This window comes from Lissotriton vulgaris, chromosome 9, assembly GCF_964263255.1.
Source record: "Lissotriton vulgaris chromosome 9, aLisVul1.2, whole genome shotgun sequence".
Taxonomy (NCBI): domain Eukaryota; kingdom Metazoa; phylum Chordata; class Amphibia; order Caudata; family Salamandridae; genus Lissotriton; species Lissotriton vulgaris.
Genome location: NC_141697.1, coordinates 551,452,693 through 551,474,656, shown reverse-complemented (window position 1 = coordinate 551,474,656; position 21,964 = coordinate 551,452,693). Strand labels below are relative to the sequence as shown.

At 45.8% G+C, this 21,964-nt stretch overlaps 1 protein-coding gene across 1 annotated transcript in view; it reads right to left on the bottom strand.

Annotated features, from left to right (window-relative positions):
• Nucleotides 1–21,964, bottom strand: part of LOC147691768 (solute carrier family 22 member 6-A-like) — a 407,661-nt gene that overhangs the window by 11,275 nt on the left and 374,422 nt on the right. The window contains exons 7-8 of the mRNA XM_086939479.1: nucleotides 17,364–17,578; nucleotides 16,113–16,221 (exon numbers count right to left, since the gene is read on the bottom strand). Of these exons, the coding sequence (XP_086795605.1) occupies nucleotides 16,113–16,221; nucleotides 17,364–17,578 (324 nt within the window). The remainder of the gene's footprint in view (nucleotides 1–16,112; nucleotides 16,222–17,363; nucleotides 17,579–21,964) is intronic.

Sequence of the window (21,964 nt, the reverse complement as noted above, 5' to 3'; positions counted from 1 at the left end):
GCCCATGTTGAAGTCAGCCCCTGCGCAGCAGTCCAGGCGGCGACCTCGGGGCTCCGGGGGCGGCTCGCAGCAGGCAGCAGGAAAAAAACTCGTATTGCGCCTTCCCAGGCGAAGTCCGCTCAGTTTCAAGGCAAGTGTGTCGTGGCAGTCCCCTCAGGATCAGTGCACACGTCAGTCCACTCCCGTCGACTGTGCCCGGTGAAGTCGTCCCTACAGCTGCTGCAATGCAGGGCTGAGGCCTACTCGGCCAGGGGGGGCCAATGCACGTGCTGCCTTGTGCTGATCAAGGGGAGGGCAAATACCAGGGTAGCCCCCGACGATGTCCTGATGTCCAGGGAGAGGCCCCTGATCAGAATAGGACCTCGCAAGCAGGGGGGGTGCCTAATGCGGGCATCCCAGAGACCCCCCACGAGCCTCCCTATAAATGTGCTGGGGGCAACTGTAATCCACCCCACTGAGCGGTAAGGGCAACAGCCGCACTGCGCCGCTACTCCCGGTGCTGGTCTACCGGGTCCGTCTCCAGAGCCTCACAGCGCCGCCGCACGTAGAGGCACGTCAGCCGACGCGCATCTAAATTCAGGCCACTGATCTACGGCCCAGCACACCAGCTGTCTCGTCCCTGCCGCCGGCAGCTCCAGGCGGGTCAAGAGTCAAATTTCCGCACACACCGGCAATCAGAGTTGTGAAGGGGTTGATATGCGCAGTCCTGGTACCGCAGGCTCAGTCGAGGGAAAGCCCAGGTGTTAGAACAACAGCAAGGGGCTGCCTTAAGGATTTTAAGGGCATTTGTTCTGTATCACACCCTCTGCTATCATGTCTTCTCCAGAAGACCATTTTTACTCCTCCTACCAGGAGGTGGAGGAGGAATGGCCCACAACTTCTCCATCCAGCAGTGGACCAAGACCTCTCTCTGGCTATTTCTAGGGTGCTGCCTCCTCTTAGGGATCAGGTTCATAAGCTGGCGAAAAGCATCCCTGGGGTGTTCAGTGACCCAGATCTGGTGGTGGCGGGTCCCAGTAGCTCCCAGATGTGGAATAAAAGGGCAGTTAAGCTTAACGCGGGGCACTTGGAAGAATTTTATAAACTTACGGAGACCTTCCTCAAGAGTTTGCGAAGGTTAAAACAAGCACCCTGCTGGGAGGAGGAGGTGCCTAGAGAAAATTGTGACACTGTCACCACTACTGTAGACCCGGACGGCGGGTTTCCATTAGAGGGAGGGGATGTATCAGAGAACAATTCCTCCTCCGATGAGGATCAGGACTCAGGGCGACCCTGGTGTCTAGAGTCTCACTCCTCTCAGTGCCCAATTGGGGACGGGGTCCACTCGGACATGTTCGAGCCTACCCAAATTTACTATCCTAGGTCGGCGGAGTGGACACCTGATGCCAAAGTGACAGAGTATGTGGTGGGGAAAATCCATTACCCCTTGAAAGTGAGGTCAGGAATAGGATGAGGGGAGAATGCTCCAGGTCCTCACTGATGGAGAAGGTGGCAAACATGCCTGAAATTGATGAGAAACTATGAACGTTTTTCTCCAAATATATGAGGGATCCCAAGAGATGAATTGATAGGTCTTGACGTGGTAGGGCCCTTGACCCAAATTATTCAATTGGTGGCGCATTCAAAAGAGTCAGGATCCCCTTTGTCCACGGATATTGTGGATGGTTGGGCGCACTACCCTAAACCCTAAAACACTACCCCCTCCCCCACCCAATCACCACTGCACTACTCCAAGCCCTAAAACACTACCCCAGCACAACACCCTACACTACCCAAACATAACAGCACTACCCTAAACCCTAAAACACTACCACCAACACAACTCCCTACACTACCCAAACACCACTGCACTACCCTAAACCCTAAATCTACCCCAGCACGACCTCTTCACTACACAAACACCAATGCACTGCCTTAAACCCTAAAACAACACCCCCAGCACGACCCCCTACACTACACAAACACCACTGCACTACCCTAAACCCAAAACACTACCCCAGCACTACCCCTATACTACCCAAACACCACTGCACTACCCTAAACCCTAAATCTACCCCAGAACAACCCGCTACACTACACAAACACCACTGCACTACCTTAAACCCTAAAACACTAACCCCAGCACGACCCCCTTCACTACACAAACACCAATGCACTGCCTTAAACCCTAAAACAACACCCCCAGCACGACCCCCTACACTACACAAACGCCATTGCACTACCCTAAACCCAAAACACTACCCAAGCACTACCCCTATACTACCCAAACACCACTGCACAACCCTAAACCCTAAAACACTACCCCCAGCATGACCCCCTCCACTACACAAACACCACTGCACTACCTCAACCTACAACACCACCCCTAACACAACACCCTTTACTACCCAAACAAAACTGCACTACCCTAAACCCAAAAACACTACCCCAGCACGACCCTCTACATTACCCAAACACCACTGCACAACCCTAAACCCTAGAACATGACCCCCTACACTACACACACACTACTGCACTACCCTAAACCCTAAAACACTGGAACCCAACAGGAACCCCCAACAGTACACAAATGTCACTGCACTACCCTAAACCCTAAAACACTACCCCCTACACTACACAAACATCACTGCACTACACTAAACCCTAAAACACTACCCCAAGGACAACCCCCTACTCTACACAAACACCACTGCACTACCCTAAACCCAAAACACTACCCCAGCACTACCCCCTACACTACCCAAACACCACTGCACTGAACTAAACCCTAAAACACTACCCTCAGCACGACCCCCTACACTACATAAACACCACTGCACTTCCCTAAACCCTAAAACAGTACCCCCAGCACGACCCCCTACACTACATAAACACCACCGGACTACCCTAAACACTAAAACACTACCCCCAGCCCGATCCTTACACTACCCAAACACCACCGCACAACACTAAACCCGAAATCTACCCCCAGCATGACCTCCCACACTAAACAAACACCACTGCACTACCCTAAAACACTACCCCCAGCACAACCCCCTACACTACCCAAACAACACTGCACTACCCTAAACCCAAAAACACTAACCGCAGCAGGACCCCCTAGACTACCCAAACACCACTGCACTACCCTATACCCTAAAACACGACCCCCTACACTACACAAACACGACTGTACTACCATAAACCCTAAAACACTACCCACAGCATGTCCCCCTACACTACACATACACCACTGCACTACCATAAACCCTAAAACGCTATCCCCTACACTACACAAATGCCACTGCTTTACCCTAAACCCGAAAACACTACCCCCAGCATGACACCCTACACTACACAAAGCCACTGCACTACTCTAAACCCCCCATACTATACAAACACCACTGCACTGCTCTAAAACCTAAAACACTACCTTCACAACGACCCCCTCACAACACAAGGACCACTGCACTACCCTAAACCTTAAATCTACCCTCAGTACAACTCCCTACACTATCCAAACCCCACTGCCATACCCTAAACCCTAAAACAATACCCCCAGCATGAGCCCCTACACTACCCAAACACCACTGCACTACCCTAAACCCTAAAACACTATCCCCAGCACTACTCCTTACACCACAGAAACACCACAGCACTACCCTAAACCCTAAAACACTACCCCAGCACGACTCCCTACACTACACAAACTACACTACACTACCCTAAACCCTACATCTACCACCAGCACGATCCCCTATACTACCCAAACACCATTGCACTACCCTAAACCATAAAACACTACCCCCAGCACGACCCCCTACACTACACAAACACCACTGCACTACCCTAAACCCTAAAACACTACCACCAGTATGACCCCCTACACTACTCAAACACCCCTGTACTACCCTGTACCCTAAAACACTACCCCAGCACGACCCCCTACACTACACATACACCACTGCAGTACCCTAAACCTTAAAGCACTACCCCCAGCACCACCCACTACGCTACTGTACTACCCTAAACCCTAAAACACTACCCCCAGCACAGCCCGCTACACTACCCGAACAACACTGCACTACCCTAAACCCTAAAACACTACCCACAGCACGACACCTACACTACCCAAACACCACTGCACTACCCTAAATCCTAGAAAACCCCATGCCCAATCCCCCTTACCTCTCACTCCTCTCTGTTCCTCTCTCCTCGTGGGTCCTGCTTCACGTCGTCTCTGAGGGGCGGAAAAGCTTCTGTTTCCTTACAACGACGTGGATCGTCTACATGCTTTTTACCATACATACCTTTACAACAACATTTGTTGTAAAGGCATGCGTGGTAAATGACCATGCGTTCTAAAAAAATGTGTAGTAATTGTTTTGTGATGTACAACGCATGCATGGTAATGCATGCGTTGTAATGGTATTGCAAAGTAAAAAAGTTTTTAACAGCTGTTTACCGATCAAAGCTGGCTCCTATTCTTCAGTGAAACGTTTATTTGATTAATTGGGAGTAAAGAATGTGTTTTTTTTTACCGAAAAGTGCATTCCCGGCTGTTGTATTGTGAAAGTGTTGGCGTGGCCTCGTTTCACTTCCAGTTAGAGAGTGGAAGAGTCTGTTTGGATCTAAAGGAGTTCTGTTGTTGGACGAGGCCGGCGTGACACGGCATCAGAAAAGATAGCTAATGGAAAGTGTCCTCCCTGAAGTGTGGAGCAGGGCCATGAGAGGTCAATGAGTGTGCGTCCCACCACAGTATGATCGTACCGCATGACCCATGTGCCGCCTCCAGTGTACGGGAGGCAGAAGCGGTATCGCAGGTCCTCTTGAAGACCGTTGTAGCACTAATTCTACATTTTGGTTCTAGGGCATTTTAACTTCGTTGTTCCTGCCAGATACAAAGAGAAGATCTTGTGTTATTCAATGCCTTTGTTACCTTTTTTTGTGGGTTGTGGTGCTTGTCACTTCACTGACCCGCCGGTGCACATGACTGGGCACCCCACCTCGAGTGCCATCTGCAGGGCCTCTGCCCTCGGATCACTGGTTTCGGTTTCTGGAGTGGCAACATAAACAGTTGCTCCCAAAGGACTAGCCTGAACACTTAGGTGAATATCCCCTGCACCAGCATTCCACGGAAATTCTTTCCTAGCTCTCCCACGTCGACGAGGACTTCATAATAGCACAGCTCTGCTCGCGACACCGTAAGACGTCATCGGAGCCATAAGAGGACCTTGTCTGCGTGCTGACGTCAGTTCCACCCATTTTTTCTGTGCCACCGAGGCAAACAGGCGGACCAAGACATTTTCACATGTTTACATAGTATAATATGTGACCAAGGGCAAGTGTTGCCTGAAACGCGTTACCAAGAAGCAAGAATAAATAATTAATTTGCCTGCAGTTCCCGTGGTTCGTGTATCTTTTTGTGGCAGAAGCAGTGTGAAATTGCGCTGGGAGCTGACGAGGGATCTGGATGATATTTTTAGAATATTAAATATATATACATTCACTAAAAAAAACATAGATTTCAGGCACGTTATAATTAGAATTTAGCATTTAAAAAAACCTTTAGAAATTCACTGAAAAAAAACATAGGTTTCAGGGGTGTTAAAGTTAGTTGGACATTTCACTCGTACAAAACCATAGAAATTCCACTGTTGTAGTTAGTTCAACTAACTATAACTTGCGCGCCTGCAATGCACTGCTGATGACTTTACATATTACATCACTCATGACATGGTCAGTGACATCACTCATGACATCACTCATGACATCTAAAATGACATCACTGATGACATCACTGATGACATCATCCAGTGAATGTGTGTTTTTCTGAAAATTAAATATGTTTTATATATGTATATCTCAAGGTCGATGGAAGAATAAATGGACATATAAGTGTCTAAATGGATGAATTGCTTTTGTAAAATTGATTGTATAACTGACTGGTTAAGTGTATCTTAGTGAATACATGGGTTAGTGAGCAATGTTTAAATATGTAAATATCTTCATCAGTCTCTCTCACTTTGTGCATAAGTGGCTGCATGGGTTGGTGAGCAGCTACATGAGTGTCTCTATGGGTTATTAATTGATTTTTTGAGTATCGGTATGAGTGTCTGAGTATCCGTATGGTTCGGTGGGGGTATTACTTAGTGCATAAATACATGAATGAGTGACCCACTGTTTGTATGTGTTGAAGACAGCATGTGTGCAGGACTGTATAGGTGGATGTGTGTGTGTATGGGTGTGTTAGTGAGTGAATGACTGTCTCAATAGTGTCTTTATGACTAACTACATATGTTTTAAACTAGTATATGTGAGTATTGGTGTATATAAGTCAGTATATGTGAGAGTGAGAGATTGGAAGAGTTCCTGTACAAAAATGTAGGTGTTTCTATAAGGGATTGTTTAAGAGAATAAGTATATGTAAGTTTCTGTAGAAGTAAGTGTGGTAGTGTGTGTATAACTGTATATGCAAGTAAATAGATGTTTGATACTTTGTTTGCATGTGTGACTATGTGTGTGAGTAACTACGGATGAGTGGCAGTGTGTAACAGGATGTATAGGTGTATGAGTACATATAATGAGTGAATACATGTATGAGTGACTGTATAGGGACTGATGGTGAATGAGTGGATGTGTGTGTAGATCTTGGAATTGCTGAATAGGTGCGTTGTAACTAGTATTGGTATGTCCATTGTTTTGAACATGTTAGTTTGTATTTTTGAGTGTGTGTATCAAAGGTTATATTAGGGTGGGAGGAGGTCTGCCACTCTATCACAAGGATGATGTCATCAGTGATGTCATTTGAGATGTCATCAGTGATGTCATGAGTGATGTCACTGACCATGTCAGGAGTGATGTAATATGTGACATCATCAGCAGTGCATTGCATACGCGCACGTTATAGTTAGCTGAAATAACTAACAGGGAAATTTGTATGGTTTTGTACGAGTGAACTGTCCAACTAACTATAATGCCCCTGAAACCTATGTTTTTTCAGTACATATATATATATATATATATATTATATATATATATATATATATATATATATATAAAGCAAAAGAATGCCCTGAGCATTCTGAGAGCACACGACGACGCCTCCGCTCTCCAGCATGCCTTTTCATCCTGCCTTCATGCTCCGCATTATTCATTAAAGTGCTGACGCGTTTCAGTACCACCACGCCCCTTCTTCTTGGGCTGCAAAGACTGCAAGGCATACATGCACTGTTAGCATATCCAGTTTTTATTAATTGGTACAAGCCCCTCGGTAGGCGTTAGCTAAGTGCACTGCCCACGATGCTTTGTGGTGTTTGAAGTCCTTAGTGCATGCTGACATTTTCAACTTTCAGTAAGCTCCCAAGTCAGTCTATCAATTATGCTGCCATTTAAAACCTTCAGTAGGCTGCTTTGCATTTTGGCACGATGTTTGAAAAATTAAGCGCTGCACTCTTGAGTCTTGCAAAGTATAGCCACTGATATAGCTACTAATCAACACATGCAGCACCTTACACAACAACAGACATAATGATGCACACATACAGACAGTTTAGTCACTAACCCATGCATTCAGTAAGACACATTTAATCACTCACTCATATAGTCAGTCACGCACCAATTAAATCCTTCATCCCGACACTTATACACCCACTTATTCTTGAATATGTAAAAGATATTCAAACTTTACAGTAACACACAAATGATGTATAGAACTTTACAGAAACACACAGACACTGAATGATGTCACCTGTGACGTCATCAGTGATGTCATCGGTGATGTCACTGACCATGTCATGAATGATGTAATATGTGACATCATCAGCAGTAGATTGCGGGTGCGCGAGGTATAGTGAGTTCAACTAACTATAACGAGGCAATTTCAATGGTTTTGTATGAGTAAAATGTTCAACTAACTATAACTGGTGTGAAACCTCTGGTTTTTTCAGTGAATTTCAAAGGTTTTTTAAATGCTAATTCCTAACTATAACAATTGTGAAACCTATGGTATTTTTAGTGAATTTCAAAGGTTTTTTAAATGCTAATTCCTAACTATAACGATTGTGAAACCTATGCTTTTTTCAGTGAATTTCAAAGGTTTTTAAAAGCTAATTCCTTACTATATTGAGTTTGTAACCTACGATTTTTAAAGTGAATTATTATTTTTTTTAGTAGCTGTTTTTTATAACTATTCATTATTATGATTATTTTTTTTCTAAAATTAAATTTTTCAATGTATTTTTCATGTAGGTTTTTTTTTGGATCATTTTGTCTCTGAGCGCTCAGGCTGCGCGCACCGGTGAGCTTACCCGAGAGCGCTATTCCCGGGTGCAAGAAAAAAAAAGTTTGTATTTAAAGTAAAAAATAATGCAAGACATTTAGTGGCATACTTATAAAAGTTGTATTTTTGATTTGAAATACCCGTATTTTAACTTTAAACGTATTTCCAAAAAGCTAGCAAAACGTCATTTAGGCGCCCCGCGTAAGCGCTTCTAGAAGCGCCTACGCTCGTGCCGCGTAAGCGCCCCCGGAAGCGCCTACGTTCGGGCCAAGTAAGCGCCCCTGGAAGCGCTCCGGTGCGCGCAGCGTAAGCGCGTCAAGTCATGTGACATTAATATAACACTTTTCATTGGTTCTTTACAGCTATTTTTCCAACTAATGAAAACCCCACCCATTTCCTTCATTACCTCTTTCATTTTGGAGAGAGCAAGACCTTTTCCCTGTTTCTCTTCATTACTTTAGAAAGAATGGCTGCAAGACCACCTAGCAGCAGTGAGCACTCTGATGGGTTTATCGAGGAGGAAACTCCTCAACCAAAGGTGAAGGAGCACTTTATCTGGAAAATGTTTACTATTCCACCAGGAGAGAAAAAGGTTAATGCTCCAAAAGTGGAGTGCAAAATTTGCCAAACTGTTCTTTCACGGGGTGACCCTAGAAAAAAAGATAGTTTTGGCAACTCAACAATGATTCGCCATGTCCAATGGAGGCACCCCCAGAACTATGCCCGGGAGAGTGTCAGAGACCTGGCACGTAATCCCCCAAGAGATGGCGCCTCAACATCCACTGGAGGAGCAACAACATTGGGGAGAGGAAGATCAGTGGAGCTGTTTCCCAACATTCAGCCTGTTTTCAGCGACATCAACATGCGTTGTAAGCAGTGTAATGAACTGCTTTGTGTTGGAGAGCAGAGTATCCTCCTGATTGTTCGCAAAAAAAAAGGGAAGAACACCGCTTTCCTCCCCAGCCCTAATTTTTCCCCTTTTTTTGCTCCTGTTGAGCAGTTTGTCATTCCCTATTTTTGTTTTTGTTCTGATGAAAATACCGGAAAAAGAAAAAAAAAAACTAAAAAAGAAGAAAAAAACAGTTGTTTTTAGAACTACCTCCAATTCTCCAAAAAGAGCTATATTCTTTATATATTGTAAAGGAGTGAGTGAAGTGGTGAGCTCAGGGTGCACGTACCGGTGAGCGTACATGGGAACACACCCAGCGCTTACCCCGTGAAAATTGCAAAAAAAAAAAAGGTTTTTTACTCTTCAGGGTCCTTCTAGGCCCCCCTCAGAAAACCTAGGGGGTCAGAGGGTGTGTACCCTACCCCCTTTTAAACATTTCCCCCTTTTTATTTTCACCTCTTGTGTCTCGATCTACCGAGACACAAGATGGCAGACTCTCCGGACTGTTTGGAATGTTGACAGACATCCGACAGCCAATCAGCTTTCCGCTCGCGCACTCCCGTAGCGCGCCGGGTACTAAAAAAGAAGAAAAAAAACTGTTCTTTTTAGAACTACCTCCAATTCTCCAAAAAGAGCTATATTCTTTATATATTGTAAAGGAGTGAGTGAAGTGGTGAGCTCAGGGTGCGCGTACCGGTGAGCGTACATGGGAACACACCCAGCGCTTACCCCGCGAAAATTGCAAAAAAAAAAAAGTTTTTTTACCCTTCAGGGTCCTTCTAGGCCCCCCTCAGAAAACCTAGGGGTCAGAGGGTGTGTACCCTACACCCTTTTAAACATTTCCCCCTTTTTATTTTCACCTCTTGTGTCTCGATTCTACCGAGACACAAAATGGCGGACTCTCCAGACTGTTTAGAATGTTGACAGACATCCGACGGGCAATCAGCTTTCCGCTCCCGCACTCCCGTAGCGCGCCGGGTGTGCTCCCCGGTACGCGTACCAGTGAGCGCTCGGAGCGCGCCTATAGATATATATGTGTTTTTGAAGTTAATTTTCAAAAAAACCACTGGAGCAAATTTCACCAAATATAGCAAAGGCAAATCTGCATACCAGTCCCTACAATTTTGCAAAGTTTGGCGTAATTTTGTTCAGCGGTTCAGGCTGTAGCCGTGTCAGAATGTCCTATGGAAAATTGCATGGGGAAAACACGTTTTGGGACCCCCCCTTTTTTCTCAGCCCCCACTTCACGAATCCCCCCGAAACTTTATGGAAAGGAGCGTAGCGGCGCTGGACAAAATTCTGGAAAATTACACGCAAATTCCTCAACCGGCGCCAAAGGTATTCCCAATAGAATGTTGCGGATTTCCTATGATAGCTATGTCCTAACTATAACTACCTACTGGCAACGGCCAGTAGGTAATATATATAGATATATATATAACTAAGCACCATTTGACAAATCTTACACAAAACGTTTCCTCAAAAAGTTCATTCAGCTGATGGGCCCTGGCTGTCAAGCTGCGGCAACACAACACCCAACCCACACTGGCCTTCAGAGACAGGACTTTACGACTATCCCCATATGTGGATGACACAACACCATATGTAAAAAGCCCACAAGACAGTCTTAACCCAATTCGCAGAGAATTCACCAGATTCCAGGGACTGTAGAGTATTGAAGAAAACTGGACTAAGTTAGCAGTGTTCCCCTCACCCCTTGTGGGCCTAGAGATAACCTTAACTTCCTCTTTGAATGATGCAAAGGCCCCATTAAATACTTAAGTGTGTGGATAAACATAAATGTGGATGATGTTGCTTGGCTCATCCATGGCGGCTCAATCAGTCAGCTCTAATACCAAATAGACTATTGGTTTAAACTACAGCTCACGGCGGAAGGATAAGCAGGCCTAATTAAAATGGTTGTCCTTTGCAAGTTCTTGTAGAAGTTTGTTGATATTCTCTTCGCCCTGCATAAGAGCTTCTTCCAAATGCTCAAGTCACTTAGTGCCAGGCTTGCCTGGGGTGGAAAGAGAGCTAGGCTTTCATGGAGAATTGGCCCAACCTTACAAGTAAGTCCGATACGCAATACCCCACATGTAACTCTACTATCTGTGTGCACAAGCAAACTTTGTGCATTATTGGATCCACCCACAGAAATATGTGGCCCACCTAAAAATTAAACACTACGAGGTCCACCCTACTCCCGTGTTGACAACAATGATGGTGCGGCCCTGGGTGGTATCTCTGAGATCAATGGAGTCCAATGCACAGCCGAGTCATGTGATAGACTTTGGAAGTTGGTTGGCTGCCCTCTACTCCCTTAACACCCCCTTGTCCTTTCATCTGTGCTTCCCATGGCACGGTTGTCAGAAGAGGCATCCCAACTATGCAGTTTGGGCATCAGGAAGTGGGGAGGATGGCCACAGCATTACATTAGACATGTTTGGAGCCCACACCAAGATTACCCTACATATTTCTCTACCACAGGTTAAAATCTGTTAGCAAAAGGATCACTGCAGACTTTCCCTAAGAGCCTGCACAATTCCCACCATTGCGGATAATCATGTCGATAATCACGGATACCCGCATCCCCAAACAGCTCATTATCAAGCTCTACAGGAAGATGCAGCAGGAGATGCCTATAAGGACTGACCCCACTAGGCATGTACGGGGGTGAACCGTGGAGCACAGGTCTCGGACGCAGTATGGGAAATACTGGTGGGCCCAGACAGGAAAGCATTTTTCCCAAAAGCCACCTTAGCCTAATACATTAGTGATTCCTACAGTGAGTGTATTATACATCAGTGATGCTGTGTTAATGTGGAATTAAAGGCAACAATAATTGTGAGAGATGTGGAGAATCTGAAGTGGGAGGAGTCCAAAGATTCTGGTCGGATGGGATGACCACCATTCAACAGATCCTCGATTTTCCCATTGATATATCATTGCAAATGGCCCTGATGGGCTGGGTAAATTACATATCTACGGTGAGCAGGGAATTCATGGCTCTGACAAAGCTGCTGGCCAACTAGTGGTGAAGCACTGGAGAAGAGCACACACCTCAATGAAAAAACACTGACTGACTGAATTGACTTACTGTCATGAACAGTTGGACATTTAGACAGAACTACTGCTGACAACTTCCTGTGGCAGGCTATATTGGCAACCTTCCCATGTTTCCTGCTGGCAGCAGGAGAAAGGGAGACTCACCCCGTACCCTACACATCCTCCATGTGAATCGTAGAGGAGAAATAAGATGGGGGAAGAACTGCATGTAGATTTTGGCTTATATCTGTGCTGAGCTTCAAATGTGATGGCTGATTTGGTATGTTTTTTGGGGGTTGTCTGCCAGTTTATTACTGAAAACCAGAATACAAGAAGTTAATTTTTTTTTAAAGTTTCTAAATATTTGTCAAACCTTTTTTTAACTTTCCATGCTATAGGAGGTTGCCCTTGAGATTGAAAAAGTAAGTGATACATTTAATGTTTCTATTTTATTTATACAGATATGAAGTATGCACTTTAAAGGCCACTTTATTAATGATTACCACTGATAGAGATGGCTTCCTTATTCTACCTTTCTACCCTACTTTTGTGCAGGTATTTGCTCAGTGAAATACACACTATAAGTACACTAGAAAGAAAAGTACCAATCAATGTAAGTTAAGCCTCCACTTAACAGTCAGGCCTTACACTGACATCAGTGTTACTCTTTATGCCTTTTGTTTTGCACTTTTTTTAGAGCCTGTCTCATGTCTTTGCACCTACCTACTGATGTGCAGCATGAGTTGTTATTTCATACCTTTGATGCTTTTGTCCACTTTGCTTGTGCATTGAGAGGGAACCCAAAAAAAACAGTACACCCCAATATATGTAACTTTGACTTAGAGTGCAAAGGGCCACTGCATATAAAGCAAAAAGCATTGGTTGTGATCAGAGAGGCTCTACTGTGAGCCAGCCTGGGGCTTCATAGACACTTAAGAATTGGACATTTTATTTTTCCACCACAGTTTCATCCCCTAGCATGCCAAATACACATCTTTCCTTTGTACTTGATATGAGAGTCCTGCACATCACTGAAATAAAGGTTCTTCTGATGGATACTTCTAACAGCAGATTTCTCATCTTGTGAATACCCCCAGGTGTCAGACTGGACCACAATAACTTTTCTTCAGCAAACCTCTTGCATGTTGGTAGGTGGCATTGTATGGCTCCACATGAGGTTTGTCCCACCCTGGATGTAACTGGCCACTTTTGAGCCACCATCACATGCTGACATCATTTCCTTTCTTTCCATGCCCTCTGACACAGGTCCAGAGCTCCAACTTCAAATTCTTTCAAATTGACAGACCTATGATTTCTCAAAATGTTACCAGTGTGCAAGGGAAAAGTCCTCTTTAAAGATGGCAGAGTTCAAACCATATAAAGAGTGCCACAGAAAGATATCAATAAGGGAGCGACACATGATTTGTCTCTGTGGGTGATGCCTTCCCAAATTAGTTGGTGTTGTACTAACAGCCAAGCGTCCCTCTCCTAAAACTTTTATAGAGGGCACTGGGAGATGTTTGTTGTATGGTGTTACTCCTGCAACATTCAGCCTTTACAGAATGATTTATATTTTCCACCTACAGCATTCTGATGCCACATTGGGACCTTAAATTGATTCATATTTTCCTTATGTGTACCAAATCAAATTTAAAGTGATAAACAGCTGCTCCCTAGGTCAATTGACAATGAGAACAACATTTCTCATTGCCATCACTTTTACTTGTCACTACAGACTTTGTCGGTCCAGCAGCCGTATATCAAATTATTTCCCAGACATACTGGTTCTTCGAACAAAACCTGTTTTGTTTCAAAAGTAGTCACACCCTTATACCTGGTAGTCCTTCACCATACCAACTTTCTTCGCTACTCATCATCTCTCCCAAGAGGAAGAATGACTGCGCTGTGTTGATTCAAAGAGGGACCTCTGCTTCCAAATTTAAAGCTCCAAAGAGCATTGGGTGGAATATGAGCTCTTTGTTGTTTTCTCCCGGGTAAAAGAGGGGACAACTATACAGAAAAGATCCATCTCTAGATGAATTGTTTTATCCATTAAGATCTGTTTTGAGCTGGCCAAGAAAGACTCTCCTAAAGGTTTATTATGTACTCATTTCACCAGTGTAAACGCAGCCACCATGGCACTGGCATATGGTGTGCCAGTCTTAGACATCTGCCATGCCACTACAAGGGTATCATTCATAAGTGCATACGTTCGCAAAGCACTAATGCATGGATAACCAGGTACAGAGGGCTGGGAAGTTCTCCCTATGTGCCCTGCTAGATTGTCTGGTTTGATTCACTCTACAGATGAAGCACTGGGGGAAGTATTGCTTTGGTAACTAGTCACAATATGTAGAATTAGGGGTTCTAGAATTGTCCACGAAGAACCAGAGGAACAGAAATAGTCAAGAAGAAACCAGGGCTCAGGAACACACATTTTATAGCTTCAGACTAATAAAGGACTATTGGGGTCAAGTATTTGGCTTTCCCACAGTGATTCTAGACCCCTTAGCTTTCACAATTCTTCATCTTTGATTGGATTAGAATAATCCTCACTACAACAGATCGTTTTGATTAAAAATCTGCTAATCATGTCTCACTCTACACGTGGTGAGCCTGAATGACCCACATGTGGAGCACACATGTCTTACAAAATCCTTTGCAGTCCTCTTACAAAATGTCCCCCATTATTTGGTACCCACTGCACATTTTTTTTGAAGCTACTACCAGTTATAGCTGACCCACAGGTCCTGTCAGTCTTGCTTATCCTTCTCTCTGTTTTTCTTTTCTTATTCTATTTTGCTTTATTGGAGTCACAAAGTTGACCTACAAGTGGGATCTTCACACTTTCATACGTCAAGTTTCTAATTACCAGTATACATTATAGTTGACTTCAATTGTTATTCATTTCATCCATTTATCCCATACAAGTGTCAAACTGTTTGCTTCAGTGGCATTTTTTAAATCTCTCACTATGTGGCCAATGTATGTATAAATGCTATTTTGGGAATTAACTAATAATATTTTTATATTATGAAGTTTATTCTTGATATACAAAATATCAATAAATTGTACTGAAATAAGTAACTTTTCTTTGGAAAGGGTCTTTCTGGTTGATACTCTAACTGCGGACTCCTCATGGGCCCAGCCTCCATATTCATAAGATTCCATTCTAGAGATCTACACACTGATTTGACTTGATTTCCAATGGCTTCCCAACCTATGGCAGGGACAGTGATCAGAAATAAACGGATGATAGATTGTGATGGTGGTGGTTATGTAGGGGCCCTAATGTCACATCTGGGATCCAGTCTGAGTCCCGGGGTATGCAGAAGCTTAGAAATCTGCAGCTTAGATAGATTATTCATTTGAGAGGCATTACCAAAGGTAAGTGACTTTTTCTTTATGACTTCTAATGCCATAAACTTCTCCCTGCAACATCAATATATTGCAAAATTGAAGTGACAATCATCAGAGATTGTGAAAAGTGCTTAAGCAGGAGATTCAACTGAGCCAATCACAGAGTGCTCTCTGACTGAAAACAACCTGTCACCATCAATGTCCTTGTGAAAGTTCATCACATGATTAGAAATGTTGTAGAGAGATAGGTATAATTTTAAAATTATAAATACACACATAACTACAATCATATTAGTCTAACCCACAGAAAATACGCACTATATTGGAATCCCATAAACCCAACATCCCCTGAAAGTGAGAGGGAAAAAAGGCACACAATAGATCGATTTTTTTTAATGTAGGCAACCAGTGTGTACGTTTCCCCTGTCCAAAGCGTTTTAGAACGTTGGAGATTTTAAGGGATCGCTGGGATGCCAGACCAGCATGCTTAATCATAGTCAGTGTCAATAATAAACTGCAAAAGGCAACAAGGTAATGGCTAGCTTAGCTCACACCTACCTTATCACGGTGGGGTAAAGCTCTCCAGTATACAGGGAGGCACAGAGGAAAGAAGATGCGAGGCAGCCCTTACCGAATACAGCCAGGGAAGTGCGCAGGACCTGTAGTTCTGGAAAAAAGGAGTATTGCTGGACTTATGATTGGGACCTAGGGATATGCGGAACAGTAAAAAAGACTCAATTCAGACCAAGACTATAATCTTAATGTTAATCCTGTTTTGGGTGAAAACTCCATCAGTGGTATTTGCCCATCTGATTTCACCATGCAGTCTTTAATTTGCAAAATAATAAGTGTCGGTGACCAAACATTTTCTTGGAAGCCTGTGGTCAGCTTGTAAAATGTTTAAATTGCTGAATACCAAAGCTGCCTAGTCTTGAGTCTATCTCATGGTGGCTCTTTCATCCATCACCCTTGGCTCCCTGATCCTTTACCTACCTACTGAAGCTTCTGTTTTCAAGCATGCTTTACATTTTTGTCACGTCTGTTTTATTATTCACTTCCTCTTTCTTGACACCTTTTCTTTCTTTCTCTCCCCTTTTCCAGGTCAAGGTCTAATGAGAGGGAAAATAAGTTCTGATTCCCCAAAAAGTAGTGTTGGTGGGGCTCACTCAAATTAAGTGCTGGTAATGTGTAAGAGTCGCTGCAAATCAAGAGGATACACAGTGCACAGTCTCATATCTCAGAACAAGGGTAAACATACAAGCTTGGGTGTTATTCCTTATTCTCAGACCTTCAACTCGTAATTGAGTGCAAATTGAAGACACACTACTTACAACACACCACGCTAAGGGTAATCAGCAAGCGCACAATTTTCACTTGTGATTGCATATATATATCGTATTGAGGGCCTTAATAGCCACCTCCATCACCCATCCTGCTGCAGGTATCTTCTACGGATCTGATATCTACCTTCACCCTCAGTTAACCCAGTGAACTGAAACAGTATTTTGCTCTGTGTAAGATCAAGAAGAAAGGGCATGCAATATTGTGTGGAAACAAGCATTCCCGGCTTGTATACCAGGTTATCTCTAGTAAACAATTCTTTTACTAAATTAATGATTCTGAATCAATATAGTATCTTATGCTAACTTCACTTGCCTCGTATGAAGGCTCACATCTTGCAGTTTAGTTAAAAAGAGATCCAAATTCATTATTTTTAAGTATGCCTTTTTCTTGGGAGAAGCATGTAGCAGAATCATACCTTTCTCCACTCTTTACTGTAGCTGTACAAATACAGTTGATTTGTCTCACCTGAAGGCACAAAGATGTTGGTCAGGATGGCAATTCCAGCTAAAATGAGGGATCCAGCCTGAGTCACTTTGCGACCTAGGTAATTCATAGCCCAGAGACAGATACACTTGGCGGGAATATCGACTAGTCCAAAGATGACCTGTATGAGGTAGATGCTGACACCAAAGTTCTGCAAGTCCATGGCTAAGGCGTAGTAGGAGAAGCTTGTAGAGAACCTGTAGGGGGTAAAATATGCCAATTTGTAATTGTGGCCTCTCTCTATTAAGTTCTAATCAAGAGTAATAGAAAGATTCCCCAACAGACTGAAACTCTGAAAGACCAGTGCGAGAGGAGCAGAGACAGTCACATGACATGTATACCTCTACTAGGCTTATTCATCAACTACCATAGAAAAGATGAACACTAATTCCAAAAACAAAGAAGAGCAGAGCAAATTTGTCAAAATGTGAATTTACTTTTATTCTTACATTTTATGTAAAGTCACAGAGAATAACATTATCCAGCTTCTCATTTGCTGCCCACTCACAACAGCAAAAACCAAAAATACAAACAGATTTCACAACGTGCAGAATTGGTCAGGTTTGGTGCTGATGCCCAGAACACTGCTTTGGATTACTTCTTTTATTGTTCACAAGTAGATACGTATTCAGTCAGGTAGGTGTAATTTCTTATGTTTGTTATTTTGAGAAGCTTAAAGACAGAGAATAATATGGTGAGTAGATAGAATGGAGATAAAATGGACAGCGTGCTTAAATGTTAAAAACCAATAGGGTTTTTGGAAAAAGAAATTGACTTGTAAATTAGAATTAAGGACTGTATTCTAGTTGTTGAGGTGTTGCTGTAGCTTGTTTTAAAATCTGAGGCCCTCATTTACAAGTGGCTTGTGCGGCTGTATTGTTAAAATGTTTGACACGCCAGCAGCTCAGGCCGTACTCCAAATTTACAAGGAGACACATGTGGAAAAATGCAGAACAATCGGCTGCGGCACATAGAAATTAATATATGCAAGGTAGGTGTTCCATGCTAGAATACACCATCAAATTGACACTGTGATGGGGGCGTGGCTTGCTAGCCAAGCGCATGGACGTGCGCTGCTAGAGCTCCGGCGTCGATCGGGGCATAATCCTGCGTTAATTACCCTGGGGACACCCGAGAAAGCTACCAAATGAACCGGAGGCGAGCACCTACCCCCTGCCTCCCTTGCGGTAGATTGAAGTGCGGGGAAACGGCCTGTAGAGCGGAAGCTGCGGTGGTGCGACCCTCGGCGTAGGTGGGCCCTGAGAAGCCGGGACCCACAGTACACAGCGTGGCCTCCTGAGCTGAGCCTACTAGCACCGGAAGTGCCGGGGCGCCCTGGTTGTGATCGTAAGGGGATCGGGGAGAGCCTGAGGCGTCACTGAGGACCATCGGAGGACCCCCCCTGGGGTGTTGGAGCACGGGGAGGAGGCGCGCGACGGGTGCCGCTGCAGGTATGGCTGAGCAGCGGGGCGCCTGGGAGGCCCTAACTACGTGGGGGAGACTGCTGTGCGGTGCCGCGTTGCCTGATCGGGGTTGAGGGAGCGGACCCCCTCGGTGCGCTTGCCCCCTGGACCTGGGTCCACTCTTGCCCCACTGCACTACGGGAACACCAGAGGCGCCGCCCGGAGGAGAGCTGAGCGCTGACCGCGGGCTTGTCACACAGGCCTGGGGGGCTTGACTCACCCCCTGAAGGGAGGAGACCGCGCACCGGAGGAGTGTGGACGTTGCCTAGCGCGGACAGAGGTGGACACTGGGGGCGATCCCGGCTTGGGGGCCCCCCTTCCCCCCCGATCCCCCCTATCTTCGTGGGTGATGAGCTGGTGGTGACGCACAGAGGCAGCGCAAGCTGGTGGGAGACAGCGTGGGAGGCTACGACAACTCCTTTACCCTGTAAGAGACTGACCTGAGGATCCCCATCTGGACTAACTCTTTATGTGGAGCTGCTGAGGCAGAACTTGTCCGGAGGGTTGGACGCAGCAAGTCAAGCGGGGCCAGCTACGGTAGGCTCCACATAGAATTACGCTTTGGGGTCACAGCTCATTGCACCAATGGTCCGTAAGGGGGCGAAACAACCGGAGAACCCTGGAGGACAGTCGACGGCCACTAAGATGCCACCGGTAACGGAGGAAGGGACGCCGCCACAGCCTGGGACGGAGGGACCCCACATGGATAAATTGGACATTATCCTACAGGAAATCAGGGACTCCAGAGCGGTGTTGGAGCAGCAGATGGGCACCCTGACGACGAACCTGTCCCTCCTACGGGCAGACCATGGCAAAATGGTGGACAAGGTCAAGGAACAGGGCGTATCCATCGTCGAGATCACGCTAACGGTGGCGGAACATACGTCCTCCATAAGACAACTACAGACTCAGATGGCCACTCTTCTAGACCGGGTGGAGGACGCGGAAGGACGTAACCGCTGCAACAACATCCGCGTCATAGGCCTTCCGGAGAGATGTGAGGGCCCTCGGGCGGCGGACTTCATGAAGCAGTGGTTCCGGGAATACATAGCAGAGGAAGGACTCTCCCCACACTTCTGCGTGGAAAGGGCACACAGGATCCCGACGGGCAGGCCAGATCCCGGACGACCCCCACGCCCGCTGATAGTGAGGATTTTGAACTACCGAGATAGGGACATCCTGCTGCAGAAGGCCCGTGAAAAGTCCCTTATCCAATATGAGAACTACAAGATCTCCCTATACCCGGACTATACCAACATTGTCCAAAAGCGCCGTTCCTCCTTCCTAGACGTGAAGAAGAAACTACAATCCGCTAATCTCAAGTACGCCTTGCTCTTCCCAGCCCGTCTAAAAATCATGCACGACAGGAAAACACACTTTTTCGAGAGCCCTGCCGATGCTGAGGAATGGTTAGAGGTGATGGGCATCGATGGTAGCCGGGGACCCTCGCAGACGTTGGATGCTGGACAGGCCTCGTGATGGGGGCGGAGCAGAGGTCCCCAAGCCGCGACGGAATGGAAGGAGCTGGCGCCCGTCGAAGTCACAACAGAAGGAGAAACAACGGGACGCCTTGGAGGGGGCGGGGTCGTTTCGGGAAGATTCTCAGAAGATACTAACAGACTCAGAGGATAGCACGGTCCACTCGGATTCGGACCTCAGTGTATTGCTGTTCCCTAATGTCACGCCTGGCACGGCAGACGACCTGATAGACAATTGCGGTGGAGATGGCCAGACTGGCAGCAGCTGAAGAGCCCGAGAACCGTATTGTATTCCCTGCTTACCCTGATTGACTATTGTATGATTGCTGTGGATTGTTTTGCGGAGGGAGGCAGGGGCAGTGCACGTGGGGACCAATGCTGAATATAGATTTTATCCTAATGTTTTTGTCCTTTTGGTATGGTTGAACCACATGTAGTAGGTAGCTGACACACGGGCGACTTACATATTCGTTTCCCCTTTGCATATTGGTAACGCGGCCCCACGACGGCAGCCGTAGAGCCGGCGGCGCTCGCTGAGCAGCAGGTACAGAACGTGATGGCGCTCGACCACCCCCCCGATGGCGAACGCACAGGATTCCTAATCCTTTTCCATTTTGTTACATTGTTGGCCACAGCCTGGTTTTTGAGCTGCGCCGTTAGTGTTCTTTTTTGTTTTTTGGGAGGGTAGTTTCCGAGTAGCATGTGGGGCACGAACCGGCGGGCGGGTGCAGGCACTTGACAGGTACAACTGTGACAACTGTGACCATGGCTGGAGTAGTGGGGAAATATAACATTATGACCTGGAATGTGAGAGGGTTGGGGGCGGTCCAGAAGCGACACAGAATACACGCATTCCTACTGCGTCACCACACGCAGATCGCGTTCCTACAAGAATCCCATCTCACGGCTTCTGAAGCTAGCAAAATGAGAAAGAAATGGAGGGGTACGATTCTGACCACAACGTATTCAGTCTTCTCTAGAGGGGAGACAATCTGGATCAGACACGGCACACCCTTTCTGGAAGTGGAACGGAGAGTGGATGATCAGAGGCGGTATGTCTTAGTGAGGGGCACACTAGATAATTCTCCAGTGGTACTTGGATGTGTGTATGCACTGAATTACGACCAAGATACATTTTTGCAGAGAGTAAGTCTGGCGTTGGCAGACTGGACGGACGTTCCCTGGATATTGGGCGGAGACTGGAATATGGTCATGGATGTTGACAAAGATAGGTCGCACCCCCCCTTGCAAATGGCGGGGGTCTCCAGGTTAACGGAGGTGTTCTGTACATGGGCGACTGGTTGGGGCTTGAGGGATGTGTGGAGGGCATTTTACCCAGAGAGTAGAGAATATTCCCATTACTCGTACACACATGCGCTCCATACCAGGATAGACAGGTTTCTATGCTCTGAGGGCCTGATAGCTAAAACCGACAGTCCCGAATACCTCGCAAAAATCTTCTCTGACCATAGACCCCTGATGCTCACCCTTCGTTGGGGCAGACTCCCGACCCCGGTCCCCACTTGGCGGCTAGATCCGCTCCTCTTGGAGGATGGGCCTTTCCGCAGGTCCATAGCTGAGACGCTGGATAAATACTTTTTGGAGAACTGGGACACTGCCTCCTCGAACTTGGTAGTCTGGG